The 22,086-nt window shown below is 40.3% G+C and overlaps 1 protein-coding gene across 15 annotated transcripts in view; it reads left to right on the top strand.

Moving 5' to 3' along the window:
- Positions 1 to 18,279, top strand: part of CCDC134 (coiled-coil domain containing 134) — a 35,470-nt gene extending 17,191 nt beyond the window's left edge. For 6 of the 15 annotated variants that reach the window (XM_020787926.3, XM_073000167.2, XM_078376122.1 and 3 more), the window contains 6 exons: positions 3,625 to 3,737; positions 5,795 to 5,916; positions 7,951 to 8,035; positions 12,218 to 12,399; positions 14,027 to 14,098; positions 16,104 to 18,279. In XM_020787926.3, the coding sequence (XP_020643585.1) occupies positions 3,635 to 3,737; positions 5,795 to 5,916; positions 7,951 to 8,035; positions 12,218 to 12,399; positions 14,027 to 14,098; positions 16,104 to 16,229 (690 nt within the window). In that variant the 5' untranslated portion in view covers positions 3,625 to 3,634 and the 3' untranslated portion in view covers positions 16,230 to 18,279. Of the gene's footprint in view, positions 1 to 1,110; positions 1,227 to 2,665; positions 2,685 to 3,619; positions 3,738 to 5,794; positions 5,917 to 7,950; positions 8,036 to 12,217; positions 12,400 to 14,026; positions 14,115 to 16,103 lie in introns of those variants that run through there. The other 9 variants (XM_020787924.3, XM_073000162.2, XM_020787927.3 and 6 more) reach the window with 6 other exon arrangements.
- Positions 18,280 to 22,086: the final 3,807 nt, after the last annotated feature.

The following is a 22,086-nucleotide window of genomic DNA, read 5'->3' as shown; positions in this document are numbered from 1 at the left end:
TGGAGGCCTCCTACTGCCTGCCCCCAGGACAATAGCTGTTTATGGAGCCAGGATTACTGGGATTGTGATGGTGCAGGGGTGTGAAGGAAGGTTTATCCCTCCTTGTCTGCCATTTTCCCCAAGGGATATTTGTACATGTTGCAAGGAAAAGGCTTGATGGGGAGATATTGGCCCAGATTGTCAATACTTTTGGTATGGAGACCCCAGAGGCAAAAATATTGCCGACCCATATATTAATACAGTATTTTGAATGAATTTATACTGGTAGTAAAACTTAATTTTACAGGAGCCTCTGTCTCTTGAAGTATTATTTCCATAGGTTAAAATCCTATACTTGATTACTCGAAAAGAACACCCATAGACTTCAGTGGGACTTCTGCATTTGCTTGATTAATCTGTTTACTTGATTTCTTTGAGAACTGGGACCCAATGAAGCTCATAATGGAATTAAATCAGATACAGGTAAAAAGAGATGCAGGCAAACATTACGAAAAGGTTAAATTAAAATCCAATTAAACAGAGTATAACTTTAAAACACTGTTGAATTAAAAAGCAATTTAAAAACACACCAATTTATGAACCGAAACAGATCTGTTAAAAGCCCAGCAGCCACTCGTTTGCTGAAAGTCTGCTGGAATACAAATGTCCATGCATGCATTTGACAGAGCTATAACATGCCAAAGCATGTTTAATACAAAACATATCCCTTGCTTCTCAAGGAGGAAAATATATTGTGGATAGGGCACATTTTACTTTACTTTATTTGTGTTAGTAAGTAATCCTGTTGGGATTTTACTGTAGGTTGTGATGGTGAACTGCTGCTAATTAACAAGGTACTGTATCTTGCCACATTATGTGACTAGACACACAGCCGGCAGCCTGTTAATTACGGTAGCTGCAATAAACTGCCATAACTCATGTGATATTACTTACTTTGGAGTAAAATCCCAGTAGGATTCTGGCCCGTGTTTTTATATATCTGACAAAACCTACCATTTTGTGAAATCTGAAATTTGGCACACTGTTAAAGCAACGTATTTTTTTTTATTTCCTGTCATATCAGTTGTATATCCTACATGCGAACCATGTCATCTTCATGTTACTCGACAGGGTTGGACAATCATTAAAATTGGAAAGTGCAGGATTGGAGTGATGGGCCAATAGCTGAGGGTCTGGCTAATGTTTATTTCTTAGCCTACTGAGGTTGTTCCTCTTCTAGAATCCAGGTAAGGCAACAGGAGACAGTCAGGGGATGAACAGAGTCAGCTGGCGGGGGGATTATTATATAGTGCAGAGGTGAGCTGTCTATGTCAATTCTGCAATACCCAGGGTGTGCAAGACCTGCTCAGGTACAAGAGTTTTGGAAGAGAAGGAGGTTCTTGTTCTAAGAGCCAAGAATTCGTGTTTCAGGAAAAAGAAAAACCAAGAAAAAGAAAGAAGACAACAAGGATTTTTTGGGTGCTGAATTCTGCACTCAGTATCAAATGTCTTGTCTCGGTAATAATGTAGAAACATACCGCTCTTAGCTCTAGAAGTGCAGTTGCTCCCGATGTGTGTTAAGAACTGATTACTCAAGTGTTCTCAGATGGACCGCTGGCATTCTGTAGTATGATTTTTTTTGCATATGGGAGGGAGAAAGCCAGAAAGATTGCTTGAAGAGGGAGGTGCTGTTCTATTAAAAATGACAGTAGATGGGCGAGGCACTAAGCAAATTAATTGTCTACTGCAGTTGTCAGAGTAGAATCTCTAAATGAGAGCTGTAAGGAATTCCAAGGTCATCAGGTAGTTGGGAAATACTTTGATTGAGAACCTGAGTCATAGGAACTCCACCTATGGGCCTCTTTGTCCAATTTTCTCCTCCTGTTAGTGTATACTTGTAAATAATAGCTCATAACTTCCTTCTTTATGGGTTCCTCTACTGGAATGGAGCCTTAGTGCTCTGTCATAGTTCATGGCGAAACTGTCTGAACCAGTAGTAACTTGTTTAGTGTGTTACTACTCATCATAATGGCTATATATAACTTCCAGTATTAGAGGCATTTTGCTAAAGAATATGCATTCACAACCAGAAGGTGATGCAAGTACAGTAAAAGGGTGCTATTTCACTTATAGCCTAGTTATGGGCTTCCCAGAAGCATCTGGTTGGCCACTGGGTGTCTTGTGGGAATGGAGTGCTGTACTAGATAGGTGTTTAGCCTGGTACAGCATGGCTATTCTTGGGCACTTACGTTCTGAACATATTATCTCTCCACTGACGTTGTAGTTGTGCTACCATTTATTTCAGTGAGAAACAGCTTCATTGTGATTTCCACCTCCTATTCAGGCCTGGCTTAAAACTATTGCCAGTTGTGTTTCAGAATAGGCTAAACACAATTTTGTCAGTTTCCCCAAATTTTCAATAGAGAAGTATACCTTACATTCCTTGGATGTTCATATAGTAATTAATCTTTATTTGCTTTGTGCTTCTCCATTTAGAGAACATACTGTTTTCATTTGCTATGCAGGAAGGAATAAGAATTTTTAAAGATTCTTCCCAGAATATTCCCAGAACTTAGAATTATCATCATCATCATTTGGATTACAGCTCCCAGAATCTTGCATGACCAGTCGCCATGCTGACTGGGGAATTGTAAGGGTTGTAGTTACCAAAAAAGAAAAAAAAGAAGATACATTACCATTGTCTGGTATGGTTTTCGTCTGTCGCATTAGTTTTTGCTACGTGAGCAATGTTCTTTAGAGATCTATGTTAATTCCACAAGGGCTCTATGACCTACCGAAATGTGAAGACACAAAGGTCTTGGTGGCAACTATTTGGAAGTCAACAATGTGATAGCCGTCTTTGATGTTTTCTCTAAATTTAAACTGTGCACATCGACTTATTTCATGGTGTCAAAATGCAATGAGCAATATCGCAGAGTAATAGACTTCTATTCTCTCTAGAAAATAACAGCACTACAGTTTCCCATATGTGATACTTTACATTTATAAACGCTGTGTGCTCTGTGCGGTCGCTTAACATCTTGCCTGCCCTCTTCTGTGCTCAAGTATGCATTTGCAGTATCAGGAAAAGACTGAGTAGGAGATGTGCTGAGGCTCATTGGCAGAGGGCTTGATTGCAAAGATGCCATCCTCTGAAGTTTTCTGTGATTTGTTCTCTGTTCAGTTCCACATATTGGATGCAGGCAAGCAGAAAGCTAGTCAGAGGACAGCAGTTAGAGTTAAGTGCTGTTCCTATTCTGTTGCACCGACCATCTCAAGGATCCAGTACTCTGGATTTTTAGTAATCTGGATATCAGACATCTGTTTTGGATTTCCACACAACCTTTTCAGTGACTGAATAGAAAAAGTACAGATAGGTTTCATAGCTTTCATACTGGGGGAGAAAGAAACCATTTAGGTTGATCAACAAGTGGTGGGTGGGGATTGGAGTCTGTGGCCAAAGTTGAGGATGGATCCTTCATGCAGTGAATCGATGACCAGCTGGAGTTACACAGATTAATTAATGTTGACTGGGCTAGTAACGGTCGGGTGTCATAGAGCATGGAAAGGTTAGTATGTTTTTACTTAAACTGTGAAAATAATTACAGTGCCTCTTCCCTTTCTTTTATTCTCTCTCCAGTCTAGGAATTAAAGGATGGATTATTTTCAGGCCTGCACCCTTCTTGTTATACTGTTATTATCTAGAGGGGTCACTGCTGAAACAGAGAAGAAAACACCAGATCCAGGATTAGAAATCTGTATCCTTCTTCTGTTGACTGGACTTTGCTTTGAAAATTGAATGAGTGGGAGGGAGGGAGTGTCGTTTGGGGAGAGAACTAGATTTGCAAGGATTGGGGGGGGGGTAATGGGTATGTAAATGCATGTCTGGTGTATATATGTATGTAAAAATAAATAACCTGTTACATTGCACATGGCATTCCTTGTTTTGGCCATGTGGTGGTGGTGCCAGTTTTTTGTTTATCTTGGTACCTTTCTTCCTGGGCAGTAATGTGACCAAGATATTTCATGCAAATACATGCAGAGTTTCTCCCAGGGGGCAAAATGTTTGTGCTGTAGGTGGGCATTGGTAAAATGGTATGAAAGGAATGGAGACCCCAATGGTACCAAAGCCCCAATTTTTAAATAAAAATAAAGACATCAGGAAATAACAGTTTCCATATTTTCCACATTTGTTTAGTTTGGCCTTGAATTGATCTAAGTCTATCCTTCTGAAGTCTTAATGTCTATTTAATGTCTGTGAGGAGCCTCGTGGCGCAGTGGTTAAACTGCTTTACTGCAGCCAAAACTGTGCTCACGACCTGGGGTTCAATCCTGCGTAGCGGCTCAAGGTTGACTCAGCCTTCTGTCCTTCCGAGGTCAGTAAAATGAGTACCCAGCTTGCTGGGGGGGGGCAATGTGTAGCCTGCATAATTAACCTGTAAACCGCCCAGAGAGTGCTTGAAGTGCTATGGGGCGGTATATAAGCAGCACACTTTGCTTTTTTGCTTTTGGCTTTAATACATCCCCTCATCCTCCTTTTAAAAAATAGCTATCTAACAATTTTGAATGGTGATTAACAAATATTTTTAATAAGAAAAGTGCTACCCCAGTTCTAGTTGGTGCTCCAGTTGCTGTATTTGCACCATGCTATCTGAGATTGTCCTCAAGGACACACTGACACACAGTAAATTACATTAATCAAAATAGGACATTACTTGAGCATGATAGTAGATAACACACAGCCTTCACATGGTGGAAAACACCTTATACCATCAAGGCCCTTCTGATCTTAGACACAAGAGCTAGTGAGATCACTAGTCAAGTATATCACCCTCACATATCTCTTTTATTTTGATCCAAATACACTAACCTAGAACATTCTCCTTTGCAATACAAAGTGATGGAGAACACACTATATAATTGGCAACCTCTTGTCTACAGAGATTTGGAAAGACAATTAATCCTATATTGCCTGAGATGAAATCTGATATCTCAAGTTGATGCAAAAATTTGATCTCTCCATCTTGGAACACTATGGAGAGAACATCTCATCTACCATGCCATGAATGGTTATTGAGTGATTTAGGATAGTCCAAGAGAATGCCTGCACCAATCTCACAGTATTGCTTTGACACTGAGAATGGAAAATCACACACAACATCTTCAGCAGAATGATGGGATAAAAATGCAACAAACCATGCAGGGACCATTTTGAAGTTTCTCTTCATGGGGAAGGTAATCCAAATTTAAGCTCTTTATACACAAACAACTCACTCTTTCATAAGTAAGGTTCTCCTGCTCTTTATGGTTTTAAAAGTGATAATAGTTTGCTCTTTTCATCTCACTTGCTTCCAACCTGTGACTTATTTCTGTGTTTATAGATTGTTCCCACCCACCCATCCCTGACCAATAAGTTGTAGTTTAAACCCCAAAGATTCTAGCTTATGCTCGTGTTTCTGTAAAACAACAGCTTCAACATTTGGTCTTCCAGGTGGATTGGACTTCCAATCCCAGAATCCCAAGCCAGGATGGTCAATGGTCAGGGATTCTGGGAATTGAAGTCCAAAACATCAGAAAGGCCAAAGGATGAGTACCATTGCTGTAAGATGTATTCTGTCTCTACCAATTGGCTCTTCTTCATGAAACTTGATGCAGCCCTTAAAAAGAAGCCCAGCCCCTTGTAATGGCTAGTTTGGGGGAAAAACAAATGTGATATGATTGAGGACTGTGCTCTGGGGTTATAGACATGGGATGTTGGAGGGGAGGGACCAGAGCAAGATTTTTGAGGTGTTCTGATCCCTTGACCAAGCTGCAGATAAGAAACTGTTTGAAGTAAAACGCAAAGACCAGATGAATGCACTGAAGAACCTGATTGAACTCAATGATGTGAATCAGCAATACAAGATTATAGACATCATGCTCAAGGGTCTTTTCAAAGTGAGCCTTGCTTAATGGAGCACAGTGTTTTCATCATGCAGAATTTGCTAAACAGTGCAGTGAAATGAAGTGTAGAGCTTTCTGGAAGAGACAGAGGATGGGAGGGGTGGGTTCAGCAATGCACCACTTTCCCATAGATACTGCTGACAAATTTGACAGCTCCTAATCCTGATATTTCTTGTTTCTGGGTTGGGGCTACTGCTCGGTGAATGTATTAGGTCAGGTAACTTCTGTAACTGAACCTTACAGAATTTTGAGACCAGGTGTTTTTGTACCTGTTCCTTCTGTTGAAGTCAAATGTATGACACTCAAGCAACATCCTCAGAGCACGATAAGATTTATAACTCTAGTTATGACTTGATATTTATTTAAAATCTTTTTACCCCATCTTTCTCCTTAAAATGGACCCAAGGTGACTCACATCATTGAAGGACAATATTTACTGAGATGAACTTTGATATGATTGACATGCTTATCTGATCTCACACTGAAATTAACCCTGTAAGAGAAAAATCTCAGCAGTGACAGACCCCCACAGAATCAAACTCCAAAGAGTGTTATAAATCTCATAGTGCCCTGAGGACCTTGTTCAAATGTCCTAATCTGAACTTGACACATCCACAAAAGAGTAGAGAAGCAAATTAAGAGAGACAAACAATTTCAGTGATTGTTCCATGAATACAGATACTTTTTTTCCAGATGTTTGCTAAGACGTGGGAAAAACTTTTTAAAGTAGCAGATTTTTGTCTATTTGTTTGGGCTGGTATTTAACAGGGTTTACGAAACCCACTGTGGTGTAGTGGACAGAATATTGGACAAGGGCTCAGAAGATTTGGGTTCAAATCTCCACTTGGGCAAAGAAGTTCTCTGGTCAATAGTAATGCTCAACTATACTTTGAAGATCTTGGATATTGGAAAACCTATTAAAATCACTGTAGCTCAGAACTGATTTGATGGCACATGACATCACCAACACAAAGCATGCAGCAGGGAGCTATTTCAATGAGGTCAGCATTTGTCAAGTGGCTTCTAGATGGGCTCCTGTGGCATGACATGGCATGAAGAGGGTGAACATAATTGCATACCGTTGCTGTTTTTAATATAACCCCCACACTGCATGGGCAAAAAGTGTTTTTTTCCTTTTTGCTGTGCAATGTAATTATGTAATGGAAGTTTGTGTGTGTTGATTTGGGGGGTATTAATATAGTGTGTGTAAGGAAGCTTTGGTTCAGGAGCTTCGGTGTTTTGTTTCTCATGTAAAGTATAAAGGTATTTTTCAAGAGGTTGGAGTATATTTTTCCCCAACATTAATGTAGATTTTCTGGCCAAAGGTTGCAAATGACTTCTCCTACGGCAGCACATTTCCCACATTCTTGGCACTCCCAGGGCACAAGGATGGAAAGACTACTCAATAAATTCCATATTCCTGTTTATTTAAGCTGTCTCAGAATGATGGGACAACTAGATGAGGAATTTTCAAGCTTTACAAGATTCCTTGGTTCCAGCGTGAGAGTGAGACAAGTGCTCCTCCCCATTAAAGTTTGTGTGCTTTTTGCAAAATGCCTTTGCAGCAGCATGTGAAAAATGAGTGTCCTTTATCTTTAAGAAATGAAACACAGAAAGCACAGCAGGCCTTGCTGATGGCTTGAAAAGATGCAGAGAACCGATTAGGTGCTTCAGATTTTTAAAAGTCTACAAAGCAAAAGCTAGATGTTTGGACATCTTTGCAGAATTTGCACAATAGTTTGGTTTGTTTGAAAACTTCAAGGTGATATCTCTGGAAAAATTCTCAATCTCTTGCAGGGTAGAGATAAAAAAAAGGAAAAATGACAATTCCTCGTCCTTGCCTGTGAGGATAAGGCAAGTAAGGATTTTACATCCTTATCAGGGCGATATCAAATAGGCATCTGCTTTCAGTTGAGGATTGGGAGGTAGAGGACTGTGAAGAGCCTATTGCTGGCAGCAAAATGCAGGAAAAGTTGTCTTTGGCAGGAATTGGAATAACCTGAGGTGTCTTGGTGTTGTGATTTGTAGGTTCTTGAAGACTCCCGGGCAGTTCTTATAGCAGCAGACGTACCACCAGATGGGCCGTTCCCTCAGGATGAGAAGCTAAAGGATGGTAGGAGCTCTTTCTTCTTCTAATCCTAGTTTTCCACCCACCATTCTTTGTCCATCAAGTCTTTTAACTCTGAGCTGTAATGGCATTGCAGCTCTCTTGCCATCTTGGCTACTCTTCCTTAACCACCCTGTCACTTCTGTTCTTGTGTGTCATCATTTCTGGCATTTGTAAAGGTTCTGGAATGGCAACAGAGCCAAGAGAGACTTCGTAGCATATGGTACACGAAGCAGAACAGAATCTTGCTATTTCAGCTGTGTATGTAATGGAAACTTCATGCTTTTAGGGATGATCAGTCTCATTAAAGGAACATATGGGTTCATTGTGATCTTGTCTTGGTCTGTTGCATGCATCCCACTGGAGCCAATATGTTCATACCACATGTCTAAAGCTATGGGCCTCTATACTGAGTTGGCTAATTTATATCTAAAATGGTAACACACTTCATCTCTGGTAAATCCTGGCAATAGTTTTAGAATTTTGAATGAAAAAAATCCAGGTTCTCAGCTAAAACCATAGGTTTTATGTCTGAACTTAGTCAATTTAGACCTTTTTATTTCTATACTTTACATAAATGTGCATACATTTACTATTTGCAGCTGGCTGTATTTATGTTTCCAGTCACTTGTTAAAATGCTTTGATGAGCAGAGTGCCCTTTGCTTTGCTTCCTAGTACAGTACTACACTCTGTAAAAACTCTCCTAGTGGTAAAGAAAAATAGATTTTTATCTAAGGTATTGCCATTTATGATAAAGTATGCTGCCTGGTGTTAGTATGGCCATTGGGATGTTCAGAAGGAGTTCCTCATTTTTATCCTCAGCAGTATCAATCCCCACCCCGCCAAAACAAAAACTAAAAGTGCATATCTTGGGTTAGATTTTGGCAGGCCCTGTGGGCTGCAGAGAATTTTGGGGACAGAAAACTGACTATTAGTGCTAGGACCTAAAGGATAGGCATTGGTACCATTTTCTCCTTACTTTTCTATCCTAAAATAATTTTGTCATAAGTTGGCTTTTAAAAGTTCCTTTTTTGGAATGAGATCACTTGGAACTCTTTCTGCCAGGTTGGCTGAGGCATTCTTAAGAGTTGTCATCTAAATAGTTTCTATTTATTAGTTTCTGTCATGACAGGAAAGATGTATCTTCAAATACCCTTTCTGTGGTATAAACCTGGAGTATAGTGAGTCATTGCTCTCAAAATGCCTTTTCCTATTACAATTTCAAAATGCTACATAGAATAATGGAGTTGGAAGGGGCCTAAGAGGCCATCGAGTCCAACCCCCTGTTCAATGCAGGAATCCAAATCAAAGCGGATTTGATAGATGGTTGTCCAATTTTCTCTTGAATGCCTCCAGTGTTGGAGCGCTCACCACACTCCCAGAGTAATTGGTTCCACTGTTCTACTGCTCTAAGTGTTAAGAAGTGTTTCCTGATATTCGGCCTAAATCTGGCTTCCTGTAGTTTGAGCCCAGTATTAAGGATTTTGCACTCTGGGATGACTGAGGACAGATAATGCCCTCCACTGTAAGACAATCTTTCAAGTATTTTAAAAGTGTTATCACAGGACTCCTTTTTCTTTGAATAGCTTGTAGGAAAAATGTCAGACTGAATGACATACCATATTTTTCCATGTATAAGACACTTTCGTTTAGTCGTTTAGTCGTGTCCGACTCTTCGTGACCCCATGGACCAGAGCACGCCAGGCCCGCCTATCTTCCACTGCCTCCCGGAGTTGTGTCAAATTCATGTTGGTTGCTTCGCAGACACTGTCCAGCCATCTCATCCTCAGTCGTCCCCTTCTCCTCTTGCCGTCACACTTTCCTAACATCAAGTTTTTTTCCAAGGAGTCTTTTCTTCTCATGAGATGGCCAAAGTACTGGAGCCTCAGCTTCAGGATCTGTCCTTCCAGTGAGCACTCAGGGTTGATTTCCTTTAGAACTGATAGGTTTGTTCTCCTTGCAGTCCAGGGGATTCTCAAGAGCCTCCTCCAGCACCACAATTCAAAGGCATCAATTCTTCGGCGGTCTGCTTTCTTTATGGTCCAGCTCTCACTTCCATACATCACTGCAGGAAAAACCATAGCTTTAACTATTCGGACTTTTGTTGGCAATGTGATGTCTCTGCTTTTTAAGATGCTGTCAAGATTTGTCATCACTTTCCTCCCAAGAAGCAGGCGTCTTTTAATTTCGTGGCTGCTGTCTCCATCTGCAGTGATCATGGAGCCCAGGAAAATAAAATCTGTCACTGCCTCCATGTCTTCCCCTTCTATTTCCCAGGAGGTGATGGGACCAGTGGCCATGATCTTAGTTTTTTTGATGTTGAGTTTCAGACCATTTTTTGCACTCTCCTCTTTCACTCTCATTACAAGGTTCTTTAATTCCTCCTCACTTTCTGCTATCAGAGTGGTATCATCTGCATATCTGAGGTTGTTGATATTTCTTCCGGCAATCTTAATTCTGGCTTGGGATTCATCCAGTCCAGCCTTCCGCATGATGTATTCTGCATAGAAGTTAAACTGGGGGACAATATACAACCTTGTCGTACTCCTTTCCCAATTTTGAACCACTCAGTTGTTCCATGACCAGTTCTAACTGTTGCTTCCTGTCCCACATATAGGTTTCTCAGGAGACAGATAAAGTGGTCAGGCACTCCCATTTCTTTAAGAACTTGCCATAGTTTGCTGTGGTCCACACAGTCAAAGGCTTTCGCATAGTCAATGAAGCAGAAGTAGATATTTTTCTGGAACTCTCTGGCTTTCTCCATAATCCAGCGCAAGTTAGCAATTTGGTCTCTAGTTCCTCTGCCTCTTCGGAATCCAGCTTGTACTTCTGGGAGTTCTCGGTCCACATACTGCTGAAGCCTACCTTGCAGGATTTTGAGCATAACCTTGCTAGCGTGTGAAATGAGTGCAATTGTGCGGTAGTTGGAGCATTCTTTGGCACTGCCTTTCTTTGGGATTGGGATGTAGACTGATCTTTTCCAATCCTCTGGCCACTGTTGGGTTTTCCAAACTTGCTGGCATATTGAATGTAGCACCTTAACAGCATCATCTTTCAAGATTTTAAATAGTTCAACTGGAATGCCATCACCTCCACTGGCCTTGTTGTTAGCCAGGCTTTCTAATGCCCACTTGACTTCACTCTCCAGGATGTCTGGCTCAAGGTCAGCAACTATGTTGTCTGGGTTGTCTGGGATATCCACTACTTTTTCCTAAAATCATTACAGTAAAAATTGAGGGGCATCTTAGACATGGAAGTAAGCTGAGGAGAGAACAAAACTGTCCATACCTTGTCTCTGTAAACAGGCTTCTTTCAATCACGAGGCTTAGCTTCCTACACTCAGGAGACTTAGCTTTCTCTAATCATGGGCCTTATGGAACTGACGTCAGCTGATGCTGAATAAACCAATTGGAGCACACCTCGTTGGAGGTGGAGCCTGTAAGCTCAGATGAAACAGAGACTCCTAATGTCTGAGCGTTCTGAGCCCAGAGGCTGAATACTGAAAGCTAAGTTAAGATTTCGTAATTTTGGGTTAGAAAAGTGGGGGGGGGGCTGTCTTCTACATGGGAGCGTCTTATATACACGGAAAATACAGTAATCGCCAGGTTTTCAAGCAGATTTGTGGGCTAGCATATTGCTGTTGTAATTCCGACATTCAGAAGTTTGGTTGTTAATGCCTAGATCCTCTTACCTAGTAGTACTGGGTAGCATAAACAGTGTAACATTTGGAGTGATTTGCTGAAAGCTAAGAAATCACTATAGACATTATCAGTTGCATACTGATCTGCCTGATTCAGTGTGCAATGGATCATGCCTTTAGTGGTTTCCTAACCTGGGACTATTTGTCTCCAAAAGTTATGCTATTTGCATAGCTCCATAAAAGGGATTTTGGCTAATGGGTTCCCCCAGTGTTTCACTTGTCAAATGCTGTGTGTACAAGATTTGTTTCCTTGTACTGTGGATAAGTGAACTTGGGGTAAAATGCATTCTCCTTTTCCTAACAATGCAGGTTCAGATCCCTACCCTTCCATGAAGTGAGCAAAGATGGGAGGGGGGAGTCTTCCTTTAACCAGTGTATTAAGAAAGAAGCATTTTGCATTGTGATTCCAAGTTTGATCATTACTTGTGGCAAAACCTCTAAGAATGACACTTGACTCTCCACCCACCCTTGTGATTCTTTTCTTCAGCATATTCCCATGTGGTGGAGAACACTGCCTTTTTTGGTGATGTAGTCCTACGTTTTCCCAAGATAGTGCACCATTATTTTGATCGCAACTCCAATTGGAACAACCTAATACGCTGGGGGATCAGTTTCTGCAATCAGACGGGTGTATTTGACCAAGGTTCTCATTCACAAGTATTAGGACTGGTAAGACAAGAGTTGCTGCTTGCTTGTCTATATACTTTTCTCTTGAGTTTGGGTGGTAATCAAGAGATATGAGTTGAGAAAAATAAATCATCTAATGGTTCCCTCAAAGACTTTAGTAATCGTATGTGATTGCATAGGATATACATAGTGATATGCAAATGTTGTGTATATGTGCATCTCGTATACCATATTTTTCCATATATAAGATGATACTTTTCTCTAAAATATTTAGATTAAAAATTTAGGGTTGTCTTATACACAGACATAAGGAGGGGGGAGGGATCAAAGTGCTTTGATTCCTGCTTTTCCCCTGCACTTTTTGCGAATAAAGTAGAGGGGGAAGGCACTTTCCTTGCAAGAAAGCACTTTCTTATGAGGAAAGTGCTTTCTCCCTTCATTTTCCTCACAAGAAAGTGCTTTCCCCTCCACTTTCTTCCAAAGAAAGTGGAGGGGAAAAGCAGGAATCATCAAAGCGATTCATGAAAGTGATTCCTGCTTTCCCCTTCCACTTTCCTCGCTAGAAAGTGGAGGGGAAAAGCAGAAATCAAAGAGCTTTGATGATTCCTGCTTTCCCCCTCCACTTTTGAGTGGAGAGGGAAAGCACTTTCCTCCCAAGAAAGTGCTTTCTTGTGAGGAAAGTGGAGGGGGGAAAGCACTTTCTTGTGAGGAAAGTGGAGGGGGAATGCAGGAATCATCAAAGCAATTCATCAAAGCTTTCATCATCCACTTTCTTGCGAAGAAAGAAATTCTGGGTTAGAAAAGTGGGAGGGCATCTTATATATGGGGATATATTATACATGGAAAAATACAGTATATTTTTTCCAGCTCCGGCCAGAGTTCTTACCTCCACTGAGAATGCAAGATAACAAAAAACTCTTATTCTCCACAGTCATCTTCCTATTGTTTGTGCAAAATATGGCAGCAAAGAAATAGTGTTTTTTTATGCGCACACTCAGTGCCTGGGTGGGCACTTCTGGCTCCTTTTGTGAGGGAGGATGGTTGTTGTGGGGAACTGCTTGTCTTAGAGGTGTTTTTTGACCAAAATAGATAAGTCTGGCCCTAAAAAAGGTGTGTGTGTGAACTTGGTGATCTATGAGATAGCCGTGGTAACCACAAAGATAACCTGGGCAGTGGGTGGTGGCTGCCAGCAGGCCGCTAACAGCATTTAACCCATACTCCCCTACAGGGAAGAGCTTTTCTTGTGGAATCCTCATGGGGTATTGCTTGTGGTGTAGGTTGAGAGCTTGAGTTTGGCCTCCAAACCCTCAGTGACCTATGGTGCAACCTTAGCATGCACACTCTTGCCTCTGACACTGTAATCTGCTATTTTAACCTACTTGCTTCTGGGATCATTCTCAAGATCTGTATATACAGTAGGATAAAACAGTACATGCGGTGGATAACATTGCAAGATTGGTGACGCAGTCCCGAAGGCCCTGCAGTATCCCTAGTGTTGTGGCACACTTGCTTTTTAGAGAAGCTGCTTCTGCACCTTGGGGGCAATTTGCACTAAAGCACCAAACAAGGAGGGTGGTGAACCCCAATGGAGGCGTGCAGAATATAGGAAAATAATTGTTGTAGGAACTGTCTTATCTTCACCATTTTGGTATACGTTTTATTTTTGCAGATGGCTCAGGAGCTAGGAATTAGTGAAAGGTCGCCAGACTACCGGAATCCCTTTAAAACAGACAATTCTGAAGTAAGATTATAGAGCTGTGAGTCCGTCTTCTCTGTTTTTGCCTTTCTTCTGTTTCTCTGGTAGTTGCCACCTTGCTTTGGAATGACAAGGAAAGAAATGGGCAGTATTCTGCTTTTTTGACCGAATCACTCTTAATAAGCATATGTCTCCACACAGCTTGGGACTGGGTGATGTTGGTGACATAGTCTACCTGGTATTTACTTTAGTTGATGGTACAGACTGTGGCATTCAGAGGAGAACTTGCAAAGGGAACTAGTGCAAAATGTAGCCTGTCCAGATTCTCTTTCAGAAATGTAGTAGTTCCACAGTAAAATTGTCCAGGGGAGAATGAAAAGTTGATTATAGAATTCTGCATAGTACTTTATTCAAGAGCTAATAGGATATCTCCTTTCTGTAAAGAGAGCAACCCTCACTATGTTCCAGTTAAGACTAGTAGAGCAGTCTCTGAGGAGAGATGCAATATGACTATGTACCATTCTTCCCTTCCCCAGTCTATTGTGTGGGAATAGGAGAGTGTGAGACTAGTAATTATGGGAACTCTACAGAAATGCTTTTAGTCTGAATGTCCCTTGAGCAAGTGACTTGTCTCTGTTTGTGAACTTCTGTTCCAGTAGGGAATTCTGATCATGAGAGTAGGCAGAAAGGGTAAGAGGAGTGCAATATTTCCCTCTGCTATAGAGTACTGGGAAAGAATCCAGGTTGAAGTCCCTAGAGACTCATGAAAACCTTTGAGCAAACATGGGCCAATTAATCTCAGACTGATCTACCATGCAAATTGTTGTGAAGATAAAGAGGGAAGGATGAGGCGGTAATATGTACCTATTGGAAGTCATTGAAACTACACAGAAAACTGGTATACGCTGAAGGAAGAGGTATGGTTGGCTTGCGAACTATGAGACTTGTGGAAAGAAATATAGAGTCATAGATTTGGAAGAGACCACTGAGGCCATCCAATCTAACCCCCTGCCAGGCAGGAACATCCATCAAAGTACTCCCAACAGATGGCCATCCAGCCTCTGCTTAAAAACCTCCAAAGAAGGAGACTCCACCACCCTTCGAGGCAGCCTATTCCACTGCCGGACAGCTCTGACCATCAGGAAGTTCTTCCTAATGTTCAGATGGAATCTCTTTTCCTGTACTTTGAAACCATTGCTCCATGTCCTAGTTTCTGGAGCCCTGGAAAACAAACCTGTCCCCTCCTCAACATGACATCCTTTCATATCTTTAAACATGACTATCATGTCCCCTCCTCAATCTTCTTTTTGTAAGGCTAAACATTCCTAACTCCCTAAGCCGCTCTGGACATGTTCCAGGTTGTCAACATCCTTTTTGAACTGAGGTGCCCAGAACCGGACACAGTATTCCAGGTGAGGTCTGACCAAAGCAGAATAAAGCGGTACTATCACTTCCCTTGATCTAGACACTATACTCCAATTGATACAACCAAGAATCACATTGGCTTTCTTGGTAGCTGCATCACACTGCTGACTCATGTTCAGCTTGTGGTCTACGAAGACTCCTAGATCCCTTTCACAGGTACTGTTGTCTAGCCAGGTGTCTTCCATCCTATATCTGTGCAGTTCCTTTTTTCTGCCTAGCTGTAGGACCTCACGTTTCTCCCTGTTAAAATTAATTTTGTTAGTTTTGGCCCAGGACTAATCTGTCAAGGTCATTTTATCCTGTCCTCTGGGGAATTAGCAACCACTGCCAATTTGGTATCATCTGCAAATTTAATCAGCCTACACTCTATTCCTTCATCCAAGTCATTGATAAAGATGTTGAATAACACCGGGACCCAGAAGAGAACACTAGGTCGCCCCACTAGTCACCTCTTTCCAGGATGAAGGGGAACCATTTGTAATCACCCTTTGGGTTCGGTCAGTCAACCAATTACAAACCCACCTAACAGTAGCCCTGTCTATCCCACATTCTACTAGCTTATTTGCATATAATGACCCTGAACTCTGTGTGCCCACATGATTGAGCTTATCCTATTTTCTGTCAGTTCTTCCAAAGCACAGATACATTCCAGAAGGCTCTCAGAGAGGAAGAGAAGCGGAGGAAGAAAGAGGAGAAACGGAAGGAAATCCGCAAGGGGCCTCGCATCTCACGCTCGCAATCTGAATTGTAATGCTGCCACCACCTGCCATGTCCCTGGGACTCGTGTTGGTGGGAGCTGAGGCAGTTGGAGAAGGAACATCCCAATCCCATGGTGACCTCAGGAAAATGCCAGGCTGTTGAGGTTTTTTTTTTTTGGTCAGATTTTGGAGGTTTTATTTCTTGTTTCAGCAGGACTTTGGCAACTACTTGGATTGAGTCCTGAGAAATTGCCAAATGGAGATTAGTAGTTGAGCACATATTTTCACATGGGAAGATGTTTCCAAGCACCTGGAATGTAAAGAGTTTGTCAGGGACTGTCCTCATGTCTCTGTGGTTGTTTTGTTTTGGGGTTAGTTTTAATATAGATTTTTGGTTTTTGTTTCCTATGACTTTGCCTGTTTGTAATGCTAAGAGTGCTTCTGGGAGGGGGAAAGAGGAAAGGAATTTCTGTGGAACATGCCACCTCTACAATTTAATAGCACAGGATGCTGTGTTTTCTTATGCAGTCAGAACGGTAAGGTGATGTGGCTATAATGTATTTCTTTTTCTGAGCAGCAAATAAATGTTGAAGGAGTTTTGAATTCTATTAAAGGTGAATATTTTCAGAAAGTCTAAGCGAGTATTCTTAAACTACCAACCTTTAAATATATCTGTGCCATAGGTCCTATGGCATAGGGCTTCAAAAAGATGCTGTTTTTAACAGGACACACTAATTCAAAGCCTCTTTTGGTTATATAATGGCCTCTTCCTTTCACAGGAGTATTAAAACATTTTTTCCTTAAAAAGGAAGGAAAAACACTTACTGTATTTTGGCTGAAGAAGATGCCTATAAGGATGCAAGCGAATAAAGAAACTGAGGTAAAGTGATACAAGCCTTGGGACCTGTATGAGCTGGCTTGGTAGGTGCTGAGTATTGATGCCACTGCTAACTGTCAGAGTTTTTTTTAAAGCAGTGTTACCACCACTACTCAGTGGGGGGAAAAACAAAAGGTTATGGTGATTTTATTCCCCTTTCTTATAACAAGGGATGGCCCTTTGTTCTCCTTAAGATACTAAAAGAGCTAGAGAGTACACAGTATATGAACTGCCATATAAATTTCTTTGGCCCTGTTATCTAATGGCAAAAGAGTAGATCTGTTTTGTCCATGTCAGCTGACTTTTTAACTTTCCACTAAATCTCATTTGCTCCATTTATAGTAACTTTGATATTTTGATGGTGACCTTTGTTTTGAAATGTCAGGATGACGAGATACCAATTTGCCACTGTTCTAATACTGGGGAAGAGACAGAAAGTCTGACAGTGTGGTTTTGTTCTGTTCTTTTTTTCCTCTTATACTAAGAAACCAACCTGGACGTGATCAGGAATGTTCTGAGGACATATTTCTACTTATCTGCTGCCTTAATGTTCAGCGGGAACATGTTGCCTTTTTCTTGATCTTTTCTAGCATTCCACATAGGCTAGGATTTTGGATTCCAGTACTCCGGCTTCAGAGCAGAGATCAGCTAATGTTGGCCATTGTACAGACAGTACTCTCATTCTGATCCAGATTTTCTTTACTGGGGAGATGATTTGTAGATTCACACCTTTATACACACACAAACAGGTACACTATAGGCATTTGGCCCAGAATTACTACATTTGGCACAGTGGGTAGTTTTTATTTAGGACTGGAATCAATTCACACCAGCAGATGTCTATCAGTTCATATAACTGGAGCACTAGACTTTCCCTAGCTGTAAGACTGGCTGGTGTCATGAGTAATTCTAGAAAACAGCACCCTTGTTGCATTTGGCAATCTTGGTTTGGGATAGAGTTTTCTTCTAAAATTTTTGACTGATTTGCACAGGTCTAGAAGATTGCTTGGTCTTGCCAGTGGGTGATTATTTTGTGGGAAACCTAAGGGAAAGGTCTTTCAGGGGATGTTGTGGTTTGCCTTGTCACCTTCAAGTTACTTTACAAAAATTAAGACACCTTTTATTTTTGGAGCAGAGAGCCTGTTATGCTTGATTTGTTTCTGAATATGTATTTAAACTGGATGTCGATTTTGTTTTTCTTGAATAAAACGGAACATTTAAAAAGACTTCCAAATTTGGCACTTAATTTGTGAGCTTGGTTTTAGAAGCATGAAAGATGGTTTTTAGGACTGTTAAATATGAAGGTAGAATGTTGTCAAAGCAGAGACCTAGTAAAGGTAGCCACCTCTGGTATCTTATCTGAACACCAGAGAGGACTGATTCCTCATGTAGATATATGTAACTGCAGTAAAATTATAGGAAGACACATTCAATATCTGAGCCTATTATCTACTTATAAATGTTTGGGGTACAGATGAACTTGGTTGTTTGCTTTTTCATGACTTTATTTTTGTCAAGGAAATGTTTTATTTCATTTGATGTCTTAAGATGAGGTTTCACCCAAAATATGTTACCTTTATTTAACCAGCTGTAGATCAGGCGGTCTTCATATTCAGATAACATTTTCTAAGTGGCACTTTTATAGGCTTTACAAATGCTCATATTAAAATATCAACATTCATGGTAATATAAAAGAATAAGTCATAACTATGAAATTAAGCCTGAAGGCATTCATTTACCATAGCATATCTCTGAATATAAAATAATATTCGAATTCAAACACATTTAGAAGGCAAAGATACAGACATGACATAATTTCATACAAGTTCAACAATCTCCATTTGTGAGATTGTAACACCAGATTCTGACAAGCATTTGTAACTGCCTGTGTGCTCTGTTTTGTGCAGTTTATGTGCCTGTTCTTGGACACAAAAATGTGCTCTTTAAGCACCTTAGCATCTGGTGCCTTTCACTGAGTGGAGCACCAAGAACCTTTAGATCCTTTCAATACAGTTCAAGCTATTATTGCATGTGCCATTAATATACGTAAACCAAGGCCAGGATTTGAAGCACTGGTTGACCTCAAGCATACATCAAAGAGTATGTACATGTTCAACGTTTAGGGTAATGTGTGCTGTGTAGGAACTCCCTTATGTTGGGCACATGTGTGTAAGTGCCATGATTGCAATAGGATATATTTTGTTGTCCTTGTGCCAATAAGTCACTAGAACTATGTCTTATACCAGATTCAGTCTTGGCAATAAATGGAAGCCCTTAAGATTTTTGCTGCCATTGTCAAATATGTTCTTATGGTTCTGTGTATCCAACACAGAAATGGCTGATTTAGCTTTCATCTTTTTCAAAATGGATGAAACACTGAATGCTTTGTGTCATTTCTTTAATGTTAGGTTACTTTTCATATTTGTAAATTACCAAATAACTTCAAGAGTCAGTATGTTGTAGTAGGTGGAGTGTTGTACTAGGAGTCAGGAGATTTGACTTCAGATCCCTGCTGGGCATGGAAACACACTGGTGTGTGTACGTAACAATGATAAACCACTCCTTGAACATCTCACATAACTTTAAAACCCTAAAAGAGTTGTCGGAGACAAGTTGATTTTTATCAATCTAATTTTTTAAATCTTGCCTTTCTTCTTAAGAAGGATGGCACATAACAGCAATGAAACATTTGAACAACTTGTATCAGTTAGATAAACACAAGGTAATTCCCCCCAAGCATTTCTGAGGAATCAAAAATACAGAATACAGTACTGTATCTGTGATACCTTCTAATACACTTCTGATGCAATTCTAATGGGCATGAAGGAAACCTGAAGCCATTGTATCAGAATTGATTTATTCCTAATGAAGTATAAATAGCACATATTTCTAAAGGTCATAAAGGATCTGTAGTTTTGAGGTTTTGATAAATAACATCTTGTTGCTTATAATAGTAAATTGCACTTGAGTGGTGCCATTGGACCAACAGGGATTTACAAGTCAACTCCCACTTAAGTTCCATTGATTCAAACAGGCTTACTGTAACTGTGATTTACTATGCTAAAGTACAATCTACTTTTTTGGATGTATCTGAATAAGTGGACTTAAATTTATGAAAAAGCACAGGATAAAATTTGTTAGTCACATGTGTTGCTAAACTCTTTTGTCTTACTATATATAGTTTTCTAGTACTTTGACATAGCTTCAACTTATTGCATTACTTTGTATATGTCTCTTTTCTTTTAACAAGAGCTGGCGTAGTTTACCATTTAGTTGAGTTTGGTTGTCATAATCAGAAAATGCATAAGTACATTTCAGTAATATAAAGTAAGCTATTTTAGGAACATATGGCACATGTAGGAATAAATATGCCTTATTTTGATTATCAGCAGTCCTTTGTGCCTTAGAATTAATCCAGATTAGTTTTACAAGATTTAAAATAATCAGTTCCCATTATACTTCCTATAAACTGATGCTGTAGGCCCAAACAAGAACAAAAAGAAATTCAAGTAATACTTGACTAAGTATTGAGACCTTGTTCTTTTTCTAGTGGGACTGGAAAATAAGTGAGTCACTACTTGTATAACAGATGTGGAGGTGGGTGAAAGATGTAGAAAGATAAGAAATCAGCATCTGATATGAAATTTTTTTTTAAGGAGAAAGCATAAGAAACTATTGCTGGCAGCTGATACCTTTTGTGGTTGGTGGGTTTTAGAATAGAGCAGCCAGTGGTGGAGGGAGGCAGAAATGACAGACACAGCCAGAAACAAAAATGAGTATTAATTATTTATTTAGGCAGGCAAACATTTCCACATCCGCATATAGAAGCAGGCAGGAATTCATTCAGTGTCTCATGCTCACTCCTTCATTTTACTCCACTTATCAGTTGAGGTGTAGAAAGCTACACCCTTCCCCCAAATTAGGAATATTCCAACTTGTTGCTGCTTGTCTTTGGGCTTGGTTTCAAAGCTGGAAAGTTGACCTACTCACATTCATTCTCTCTCTCTCTTTTTTCTTCTTCTACTGAGTTGGAAGCTGAGCTGGAAGGGAACCCAGGCAAGGCCCTGATTCTGTTTGTTTCTGGTAAAAAGGCAGGCAAAGGTGGGATGGTTGTAGGTAACCTGAGTCTAAAGTGTGACACTGCCTTATTTACCCTAACAGATAAGTACAGTATTTACTGTCTCCATCTCCATAATAAACCAGTTATGTGCCATCAAGAACCCCCATACAGTATTTATTAGCAGTTTGTCACTCCTAACAGTTGGATAGACTTCTCAACAAAAAACTCAGTAGGTACAGGGTATCATAGTATTGTAATGGGGACAGGGATGTGCATTTAGATGTGCAATATTAATTGAAGGATATTTGCATGTTGCTTTTTCTGTTAAGCCATCTGTAGAGTACATGGTATTTGAAATACCCAATCTTTGAATGAATGTTCAGTAGGGAGAATGTTTCAAGAAGCTGTATTATATGCACAAATTGGTAGACTTTGTTATTTTCAGGTCACAAATATGGGGGAGTTTTGTTTATTAGAATTTACACATGCTGCTCTTGCAGAAGCTGCCATACCTGCAGGGAGGTGGCCTATATTGACTGCAAGAACTTTTGCTTTGACAGGTGTGGAATTTCCTAGGTATTAAAAAAGAAGGGAAAATTCTTAACAGGAGAGGGGCTGGAACACTGGTATATTTTCCCGTATTTTCTCTTTGCTTGTTCTTTTAAAGGGATTTTTTTTTTTTAAAATCCCCTTATGACTGGCAGTTGTTACAGCTCATGCCTTCCTGAATGCATGAAACCTTGCCCTAAATTGGTAGTTGTGCTGTCCTATACAATTTAGCCAGAAATTGTAAGCTGTGCCACCAAATAGTCATCCGTGTGGTCATTTTAAAAACTGCCTATTTCCAAGGACAGATAATCAACTTCTTCTGTCCTAAACGGTCAGTATCAAACACGTGGGACCACTACACCATAAATCTAGTTTTGGGATGAAGAGCTGCACAGAACCAAAATGCTTGCTCAGTATTTTGAGT

This window comes from Pogona vitticeps, chromosome 5, assembly GCF_051106095.1.
Source record: "Pogona vitticeps strain Pit_001003342236 chromosome 5, PviZW2.1, whole genome shotgun sequence".
NCBI lineage: Eukaryota > Metazoa > Chordata > Lepidosauria > Squamata > Agamidae > Pogona > Pogona vitticeps.
Note: the sequence above shows the minus strand (reverse complement) of the source record. Positions and strands in the feature narration are given on the sequence as shown.